Raw genomic sequence first — 11,063 nt, 5'->3', positions numbered from 1 at the left:
CGTGGTCCCGGGAGCCAACCCCTTCGATGGCAGGTGAGTCTCATTGTGCATTCCTCGGTGGCCAGGGGAACACGCCGGGCGGTCTGGCGCTGTCATTCCGCCGCGTTGTTTGCTGCTAATTGGATTGGGCCCAAAATAGTGGGACCATCACCTTCCCTTTGGGTAGTTTAGACCTATTTTCAACCTTGTTGTTTTGTTTCAGCAACCTGTCACAGCAAATTCCTAGTTATGAAAAGTAATGTGTCTTTGAGAATGGTCATGTGTCTTTGGATATCAAATGCGTACCAAGTGGACTCAAACTGGTATTGTTTTGACATCGGACTAACCTCAAGACTAACCCTATGCCTAAACCTAACCAAATTAACAGTGCCTAACATTAACTCACGAATCACAAAAATGAGCCCCCTGTCTAAAAGCCACGGCCCACACTTTGAAAACCACTATGTTGTTATAGAACAGGGGTTCTCAACGTTTTTGGCTGGGGACCCCCGGAAATGCTTTGGCCATGTCTCGCGACCCCCGCCCCGCACCCCCTCCCCACCCCCAATACAAATCGACCACTACAATAACCTGAATAATAGAGAAAATACATCATAAATAAATACTGAAACCAGATATAAGCATTAAGGAAAGTTTGCATATACTATGTTTTCCAGCCATTCATTTCTTTTTCATTTAAAAAAATAAAACAATCTACGGACCTCCCAAAATAATTTGGCTACCCCCCGAGGGGTTGCAACCCCCAGGTTGAGAACCCCTGTGTTAGAACAACGGCCATTGCGCTAATAGAGCCTGACAGAATTCAAAACACTTCCCTATTTTGAGCCGAGACTGCTCGATGCCTGACGGCACAATAGCAGAGGTGTGGGCGGCTGTGCCGCGAATGGCGGGTGAGACGGACAGTGTATGATTCGCAGTTGGAAGGATGACGGACAGAGGATGATGGACAGAGAGGGGACGTGGCGGACGGCTGAGGAACGTTCCCTCAGCCATGGCAGGCGTCTCACATTCATGTATTGTGATTACTTCTATTGTAATCCATCCCAGGCTCGCTCTCCCAAAGGCAGAGCGCGTGCGAGGCCCCGGCCAAGGAATCCGAGATGCTTTCATACGAGGCAGGGGTAGCTGTCACAGAGTCCCATGTGATTCCTCTCTGATTCTCTCTCTGATTCTCTCTCTCTCTCTCTCTCTCTCTCTCTCTCTCTCTCCCTTTGTCTCCGTCCCTTTTCATCTTTAATCGCTCGTGAGTCTGTGTCACCTCATTTGCATCTCATCGTGGCTTATTTATTCTCCCTTGAAATGAGCATCAACAATAAGCAACGCAGGCATAAAAGCATCGTTAGATCTGAAATATTCTTGAAATAGTATAGTTCACTGTTTTGATCAAGACAGAGGGAAAATTATGTCGGAAAGGCAAACCAGAAGAACCTCATTTTGAATAACATACTGTATCGTCGCTGTCAGGAACCTTGTATTCAAAAACCGTTTCAGGAAGTGGATATAATGTTCTGTAGTCGCAACATTTAATAAAAACGTAGTTGAAAGTTGAAATATGGAGATACAAGGTTTCTGCCCGCTAGCAAAGACATGGTGTGATGCAACATTTCATCTCCTCCTAAAACGATGGTGAAGTGGTTGTGGGTTAACACGTCCCTATTTTTAGTCTGGCAGAGTTGACACTTGTTCCTGATGTGGAAATTGATGATTACGAACTGCCCGCAGCTCAAGGCGGGTTCATTTCCTTTGCAGTAATTCGCTACACAACCCATCACAGCATTGGGTGTTTGTAATGATGCTTTGTTTTTTCTTGTCTGTGTGCGTGTGCGTGCGTGCATGTGTGCGTGCGTACATGTGTGCGTGCGTGACCGTGTTTGTCCGTGCGGGCACACATTTTTTGCCATTGCTAATTTGATGTTGCTCTGTCCATACTCTGTGGACACACTCTGTCCACAATCCACACTGAAGGATGTTTCAAGTACGTCCTTAACAAATGCAATATTCCATCTTGCTTTCCTGTCTGTGGATATTCAGACATGGCCGAAAGATATCCAGGTTGCAATTAGAAAATGTCAAGATGGTGCTGTACATGAACACTCCTCGAAGCCAAAGACATTTTCTTTTTTTGTGGATATTTGGACCGACACTCGAGAATAACACTATGTGACATTTTCCTTCATGTTTGCTGGCATTCAAGGACCACTCAACACCACCATTTTTCCCCCTTTTGCTCTGGATAGACAGAAAGGGACGAGCGAAAGAGGTACAGTAGGGGCAGAGGAAGGGCTCTCTCTCCCCCACGATAAGAAAATGCGACCATAAATAAGTAAAGAAGAGGAATTCAGTGATGAGCTGCAAGATTGGAGACCTCAGCTCACCTAAAAATATCAGTTATAATCTATTATTCATGGTGGGGTATTCATTCCTCCTCCCACTGACAGATATGAGGGGTTATGACAGCGGGGCTGTGGGCTTTCAAATGAGCCTTGCAGGCCTGATGCATGCCTGCCTGGTCACCTGATCATCCCCCTATTGATCCTCAAACCACTTCCTCCTGCTAGTAGACATGTTGGACGGCTGCTCCTGATGTCTCCCACCACAAAACGCTGCAAAGGTGCCACTGAATAAAGCATCAGCCGCTGGACGAAGAAACCCAGCTCCCAGCCACCACATGCACGCACGCACGCGTGTGCGCGCACACACACACACACACACACACACACACACACACACACACACACACACACACACACACACACACACACACACACACACACGCACACAAACAGGGCTGTCACGATTACAAATGTAATCGTTGTGTCCCAGCTCGTCAGGTGATTAATTGTCACACAAATAATTGCTTGTTTTTAGAAGCCATAATCACAAATTGCACAGGGCAGATATGACAAATGAATTAAATATACAAAGAGATTACTGACACATTTTATAATTTTATAGGCTAAAATAGCTGCAGAAATAGCTGATCTACAAGCTGATCTGTAGATCTGCTATTTCTGCTATTTTAGGGGTAAAATCACACCCATGTGAACTGAGTGGTGAAACTCTGTGTGGGGGTCCCCGGGGGGTCCCCGGAACTTCCAGACTTACAGGAAAAGGCCCAGGGTGCTCACTTCCTTCCTGGACTACAATTTCCATAATGCTTTGGTGCACTGCTCCTCCTTGTGGATAGGGGGAGGGCTATCTTACTGAGACAACATGTAGTCCAGGAAGTAAGTGAACCCAGTGTCCATGACATCAGAGACACTGGGCTCACTGCTAAAATCTAAAATATCTAAAACCACATATTACACACATAAAGCCCCCCTAAGGTGTTCTAAATCTTCTAAACGTCATTAATAATTTTAAATTTTAAGGGTGAAGTGTCCGTTTAACAAAGTGATAAATAGTGGTTAAACTGATTTTGATGCTATCTTAACAAATTTTGCTCAGGACCCCCTGGCATCCCTGGACTCTTGATTGATTGATTGAATACTTGTTTGTTTAGAAAGCTATGTTAAAAAGAACACAAAAAGCCCCAGGTGCTTTCCAATGTTTCCATTGTGGTCCATTAAGTGTGTCCCCACTTAATCACTGGGCTATTGAGCACAGCATTAAATAAGGATTTTATTCGTGAAGTGTTTGTGCACGATTCCTAGCGAGCTCACTCATCAATAATCCCTTGTATTGACATTATGTGGGTACAATTTGGCACTTGTAATGACAAAGCACGACAACGTGATTATAAGTGAAACTGCGAAATCGACTACAATAAGAAAAATGAATAGAAATTAGGCCGCAGCTGAAAAGTAGACGAGAAAACAATTTGATAGACAATATACAATGGTGTCTCTGATTGGAACGCCGCTGTATGGGTGCAAGTAAAATATAATTGATATCAGAGTCGTGAAAAATAGAGGGCATTTCCCTCATTTCCAGGCAGATAACACTTTCATTTTTTTAATTATCATTCACCCCCCCCCCCCCCCCCCCCCCCTCAGTTAAAGTAATTTGTTTGCTTCTGGAAATGGATGTGCAGTACTTGATCCCTTTTAGCAGTGTTATGTAATTCAAGAGCTTAAAGGTAAAGAGGGAGGCGTCGTCATCTCCTGCTCTTTAGCACAGGGGGAAAGGAGAAAAGGGACCATGGGTGACTGACGGAATAAATGGGCATGTTGATATAAAGCTCTCCATTACACCGTGTAATCAAGTCGTTTGCATGGGTAATGATGTTGTTGTTGCCACTGTGATGAGGCCAGACTTTATTTGCCTTGCAAAGTCTTCCATACTTCCTCCTGGAAGCAGTGTGTTTTTCTCTCTCTCTCTCCTTCTTAAAGGGGCATGTGTCTTCCATACTTCCTCCTGGAAGCAGTGTGTTTTCCTCTCTCTCTCTCCTTCTTAAAGGGGCATGTGTCTTCCATACTTCCTCCTGGAAGCAGTGTGTTTTTCTCTCTCTCTCTCCTTCTTAAAGGGGCATGTGTCTTCCATACTTCCTCCTGGAAGCAGTGTGTTTTCCTCTCTCTCTCTCCTTCTTAAAGGGGCATGTGTCTTCCATACTTCCTCCTGGAAGCAGTGTGTTTTTCTCTCTCTCTCTCCTTCTTAAAGGGGCATGTGTCTTCCATACTTCCTCCTGGAAGCAGTGTGTTTTCCTCTCTCTCTCTCCTTCTTAAAGGGGCATGTGTCTTCCATACTTCCTCCTGGAAGCAGTGTGTTTTCCTCTCTATCTCTCCTTCTTAAAGGGGCATGAAACCCATACGCTGATTTTGTACAGGTACAGTTTGTTTATTTTTGTAGCTTTCCGGTTCTGTTATGCGTTTATTTGTACATAATATGGAATGCTGCATAAGGCTGACCGTATACACTTACACATTGATGTAAGCAACACAGCTACATACTGTATAATGGAAATAGTAATGTGTGTTTAGATTTAGCCGTGACACTGTGCAAGCATTGACAATAGTGTTGACCACTGTCTAGTATCTGTGCTTGCACATTGGCATGCCTAAATCTTAACACCCATTATTATGAATGATTTTAGCAGCAGCTGTGTTTAAATTCCACAGGAAAGCAAACTACAAAATCAGCCTTTAAGGCAAGGTTTCCCACACTTTACAGGCCACTGTAAAGTAATATATTGGGGAAGTACTTGGAATTACAGTAGTAATTTGTAGGCATTACATTTAGTTTGACTCCACAGATAAATATTGTGAAAATAGCTCACTGTGAGCTTGTAGATCGGCTATTTTCACAGTGTTTGCCTCTTTGACAATTTGTCCAATTTTGTATTCAAAAGTTCGTAAAAGTAATTAAATTACAACTTTAGAAATGTTTAGATACCATGTGGATACACCTTTGCTGTATGTTGATTTGTTTACTGTTGTGCGAGAAAACAATGTTGCACATTAAGCTAACATATGGGGTCCCGACCCCCCATTTTGGATACCACTGCTTTAGGGTTTCATGCCCCTTTAAATACCAATACCAAATTTGCTCTGAATTACTGGTTTGTAGTAGATTTGCAGATTATTGTGGTGCATCAGTGACACATTTATCCCAGTGACGTAACGTCCTTCCACTGTCCTCACTGTCAACTCCAGATGGCACACGATGAACCGGAGGGTTCAAGACATTTCGGAAGTCCTTTTTTTTCTTTTTCTTGACTTTGTGAATCCATCCATCCTCCAGTCGGAGGACTCTCATAGGTCTGGTGGGTTTCCGGGACGACAGCTTCACGCTTCCTCCGCCGCTCACCCTCCCTTTCTGCCATGTTTGATGTCAATATTTTAATCATTTGTCTTGATGGCGAGGAATCGCTCTCTCTCCCCCCCATGTGGCTCACAGAGGCAGGGAGGAGATAGTTCCACTTTCACGGTTCCATCTTAAGAGAACATGGATGGGCCCCGGTGCCCTTTCAAATAAGAATTTCTAAAATAAACTGCCGGCATGAATGATTAATCGCAAGGCGGCCAGGCCAGCGCCTGGGTTAACATTGCTGGTAATTCTATGTAAATGCACCCAGATGGATCTTGGGCGTGGGGGCGTGAGGATTCGGAGCAGTATCTCCTTGCTTGTTTACAGAGCAGTGTTGGATAGCCAAGGACTTCTGAAGGGGAACCCAGCCTAATTAACATAAAAGTGGGTTCCTGGGGACCTGGGATATTGTGGGGTGAGTGCTCTTGCCTCTGGTAAGGACATGTTGAGGGCAGCCACTAACACGCCAGTGTTAATTGTTTCCAGTACGTGGCAAATGTTTAAGACCCAAATGCATCTAAAATAGCCAGGGTGCAATGGAACCGGTGGCAGTGAAGCATTTGTTTGGGGACTTCATTGTAAAATGTTTTTTTTTTTTCTTTTTTGCAAACCACCACAGAAACAAATGCTGACCAAGCGCCAGCTGAACGGCACTAATGGCGAGGGCACGACTCGACAAGGAAGGAGCAACGACCCAACAAGGTCCCAGCTCGTCAGTTCAGTTAGATTCCCACCCCCCTCCCGATTTTGGACGAGTTCCCGCTATCGATTGACGAAGAGACTGATGCTTGGGTCTAATTTATGCGGCGCGTGGGGTGCCCAATGTCAGAGCACCGATCTGTCGAGGCCCTGATAACTAGCCAAGTGCGTTGCGCAATCCCCCCTGCCTGTCATTTCCCCTCTCTCTCTCTTTGAATGCAATAATGGAAAAGATAAATCCTCCCTTTGTGTGTTTTTTTTAATTAGTGCCAAGGCAAAGCGAAGCCTCCGCCGTCTCATTATCCTTCTACTGCGGATTGGAAGGGCCTCGAGAGGCGTCCCGCCACGTTATTCGTTTGTTTACCACGTCGTTCTGTTTGGCTGTCACAGTCGCTTGTGTTTATTTCTTCAGTTTTTCCTCTAAAACGTCCACTTGCATTTGCCCCACGCTGTGGGCGAATTATCCATCGCAGTCTGTGCTTTCTTCCTGAACGTTGTCATGGTTTCACAGGTGAGCCACAGTAATGGAATCTAGACTTAGTAAACTGGACCTGAGTTGGCTCCATACTTCTTGGAGCTATTTATGTCCGTCTGTGCTACGCCCAGAATGTTGATGCTGGGTTTGAATGAGGTTAAAGTTTGTCCTGGTGTTGATCTGAGCTCCTCTCTCCCACACAGCCACGCCTGTGTCATCCGCGGACAAGTGGTGACCTCGGATGGGACGCCGCTGGTTGGAGTCAACATTAGCTTCATCAAAAGACCCTCTTATGGCTATACCATCACTAGGCAGGATGGCAGGTAAAGACACTGCACACACACACACACGCACACATGCACGCACGCGCGCACACACGCACACACACACAGACACTAGTGGGTTGTTGCTGGCTGCAATGCTATCCAAATGGTTGAGAGGTCGACTAGAGGCAAAAAGTGTCTGGTTGCCTAGAGACGAGGCAGCCAATCAGAAAGATAGGTGACTATGGCAGCCAATTAAATTAATCTTGATAAGTTGCCACTACCAGAAGTTGCCACTACCAACCTGATAGATTGTAGACCAGCCTTCTTCGCAGCTGGTAAAAAGCATCTCTTGAGCTATGTATTATCGTGAGGTTTATTGTGCCAAATCCTAATACCGGCACGACCCACAACAGTCATTCCATCCAAAATTGTGTCCCACATTGATCGGCTTTGTGCTTTCATTCGGACCAATTTAGGAGCTCTTTTGGCTTGATTCCCAGCTAAATCAAACAAAGCCCTTCTGGTAGACTGCAGAGTGTTCTATGCATCAATAGAAGTTGGGAGGCAAAATAGTGAAATATGCCAGTAGAAAGCAGCTCACAGTGGCAGCGAAACGCAGCATACAGATGGCCGCTATTCATTTGCCTGTGATAGATTTAGTGGGAGTCCTAAGTGAGATAATGTGTCATTTAAATCTCGGTTTAGGCACAAGGTGTGTGCAATTACTAGAAGAAACTTTGTTATGGCATGAAACAATTCACTTTCATCGCTACAATCTGCCAGAGTGAATGATGAGGCTCTGGAATACCACAATATAAAAATACTATACTCTTCAGTAAAAGATTCACTTGAGTAAAAGTATTGGCATCAACATATTCTTACAGTACTAAAGCAAAAGTACAAAAACCCTCCAAATGTGTCTCGTTTTTCTTTAAAAGAACTGCAGATCTAAAATGGCGCCATTCCACGCGTTGTGAGCTTGTAGATTGGCTATTTTAGAATGGCCCATGTATAAAACAGGGCTTACGTCGTTAATGTCTGTTTTGTAATAATAAACTAAACCTGCAGTAAGTAACTAGTATTTCAAAGTAACTAAGTCTGTCAAATAATGTTAGTGGATTAAAAAGTACAATATTTGGAGTAGAACTCTTCATACTGTATCTTTTCACTGTCTATATACTTCATATTGTATACTCTATACTTGTACTCTTCCATTTTGTTATACTTGTGAAACACATCAAGTAAAGTAAAGTACCTCAGAATTGTACTGCAGTATTTGAGGAAATGTGCTTTGTAACATTCCACCACTGAAAAGTGAAAACTACAGTATATGTAATGTAATATTGAGGTGGCTACGGATATGAAGGCTGTGGGTGCATTTCTTTGAAGTTTTTTTTGTGTATAATTTTTCTCCCACGATTTTGCAACCCATTTTTTCACCTAGTGTCAATTATCTAATGTAATCCTGGGTGATACGCTTCCTCTGCCCACCTGGGTGGGCAGTGGACTGACCTCATGCTTCCTTCTATGCATGAAGAGTCCAAGCTGCTTCTTTTCCTCAGCCGGACGTAGCGTGTGGAAGGAACACATTATTCCGACCAGTTCCTTTCCCCTCCATCAGGCGCCCTGGCTGGCCAGGGGGAGGTAGTTTAGAGACCAGACCATGCCCCCTTCATTTGCTTGATATCTGAAGTAAAAGTATCAATACTGCAATGTACATATACTGTACTCTGTTACAAGCAGAAGTCCTGTGTTAAAAATGTATTTAAAAAGTACAAAAGTATTGGTATCGAAATGTATTTCACAAGCTTTGTGTATAAAGATCTTTTGAAAATAGCTGATCTACAAGCTCACAATGCGTCGCATCGCTACACATTGTGAGCTTGTAGATCGGCTATTTTCAAATGGACAAAATATATAAAGTATACGGCTCGTAGTTGTTTTGTAATAATAAGCAAAATCTACAAAGTAACTAGTAATTCAAAGTTGCCAAATAATTGTTGTGGAATTAAAAGTACAATATTTTTAGTATTGGAAAAAAAAAAAAAAAAAAAAAAAAGATCCTCAAAAGTGTTCTTAACTACAGTACTTGAGTAAAAGTACTTATTAGTTACTTTACACCACCGTTAGTAACCTTCCACCACTGAGAACAACAGCATATGTAATGTAATATTCAGGAGGCTATGGGTATGAACTATGAAGGCTGTGGGTGCATTTGTTTGAAATGCATTCGTTTGATACCTGTCCAGCTCACTGCAGCACAACACTGTTTCCATGTAGTCATCTTTTTAGAGAATAGATGCCTTTCCTAGTGCAAAACAGAGACTAAGGGCCCTATTATGCATGTCTTAAGTACCAGGTCTTATTACTTAACTTAAGACCTGGAGGCGTGATCAATGCCATTTGGCTATTCTGAGTGGCCAAACAGCATTGACCACGCCTCCAGGTCTTAAGTTAAGTCATAAGACCTGGTACTTAAGACACGCATAATAGGGCCCAAAACGACATACAGTATAATTAATTATGTTAGGTAGCTTGAAGGCACTTTTAGGCTGCATGTGATTTGCTGATCACCACTCTCCCAGACCGACCAATATTTTTAGGTGCAGGTACAACCACTGCAGTTGTGTTAGTTATAAGATACTCTAATGCTAATGATGACTCCAAGTAAAATACTTTACTATACAGATTGATCAAAATACAATTGTATTCTAAAAAGAAAAGTGATGGATTGAAATTTGGGGTACTCCATTACAATACAATTGTTAAGGCAGTCAAGGACATTTTACCCGTTCTTTTAACATGTTTTTGACACTTGCTTTGGCAATGTAAATGTTGATTTATTTTTTGTTTTGTTTAGTTTTTTGGGGGGGGCTTTTTTGCCTTTATTGATAGATAGATAGTAAGTCAACAGGAAACGGGGAGAGAGATGGGGGGAAGACACACAGCAAAGTTTGTTGGGATCGGGACTCAAATCCGCGACACACAGATGACCAGCCAAGGTGCCTGGACCGCTAAGACGGCCCAGGCCATGTAAATGTTTTCTCATGTCAATAAAGTTCAATTGAATTGAATTGAACTAAAGTTGGATATGTCATCATGCTACTGGATAATGGCCACCCTGAAGACTAATTAGGCCCAGGGTTGAGGCCTGTGACATGGCCGAGAAACAGTATAGGTTGGGAGGTTTAAAGGATAAAGACTTTACTTGGTCTTGTCCTTGGGATTTTCTTTTCCTGTTTTACACACCATTATAATGTTCTTATTTTGATCATAAGACCCAATTAGTGAATGTCAAGTATCCAGGTGTTATTCAGAAAATGTATGACACTGATATACTAAGACTATTTATGACACATTATGAGTCCACTAGGACCCCCATAACTTTAGTTATTTTGTACTGTTTTTGACAAAACATGTTCACCACAAGTCAACATGGCGATAACCCCTGCTAGGAAGAATATGACGAAAAATACCATCATTGGCAGGCAATCAGTATACAGTATATACTGTATATAGTGAAAGGGGTGCACTGCACAGCAAGAAATCGTCAATGCTGTATGTTCTGTCCATCAAGTAGGACAAGAATTACTTGTCATAATAGCATCATAATACACTGCATCAGGCTTTGGTTCAAAATCCTTAGTATGCGATGTCTGTGCACTTTCATTTCATGTTGGGATTTGGGTTGTACACAAGCACACATGTATAGTTATGTGCTTACACACACAACACATTCCACTTATAAAATCCTTGTGCCAAGGCGAGCTCCTCCATCACAGCATAGCTTGGATTGGTGTTTGTTCTGCAAGAACCCCCAGCCCCACCCCCCAGCACCAACATAAGTCACTGACACCCTACTGTAAAAGCCTGCATCC

The 11,063-nt window shown here is 43.2% G+C and overlaps 1 protein-coding gene across 2 annotated transcripts in view; it reads left to right on the top strand.

Moving 5' to 3' along the window:
* Positions 1 to 11,063, top strand: part of tenm4 (teneurin transmembrane protein 4) — a gene marked incomplete at its 5' end in the record, with an annotated part of 244,856 nt that overhangs the window by 131,789 nt on the left and 102,004 nt on the right. For both annotated transcript variants that reach the window (XM_079513576.1, XM_079513575.1), the window contains 2 exons: positions 1 to 33; positions 7,123 to 7,242. The exon at positions 1 to 33 is cut by the window's left edge and continues 184 nt beyond it. In XM_079513576.1, coding sequence (XP_079369702.1) covers positions 1 to 33; positions 7,123 to 7,242 — 153 coding nt within the window. The remainder of the gene's footprint in view (positions 34 to 7,122; positions 7,243 to 11,063) is intronic.

The sequence above is a fragment of the Electrona antarctica genome (assembly GCF_951216825.1).
Source record: "Electrona antarctica genome assembly, chromosome: 11".
Taxonomy (NCBI): domain Eukaryota; kingdom Metazoa; phylum Chordata; class Actinopteri; order Myctophiformes; family Myctophidae; genus Electrona; species Electrona antarctica.
The sequence above is the reverse complement of the archived record's forward strand: the minus strand, read 5'-3'. Positions and strand labels throughout refer to the sequence as shown.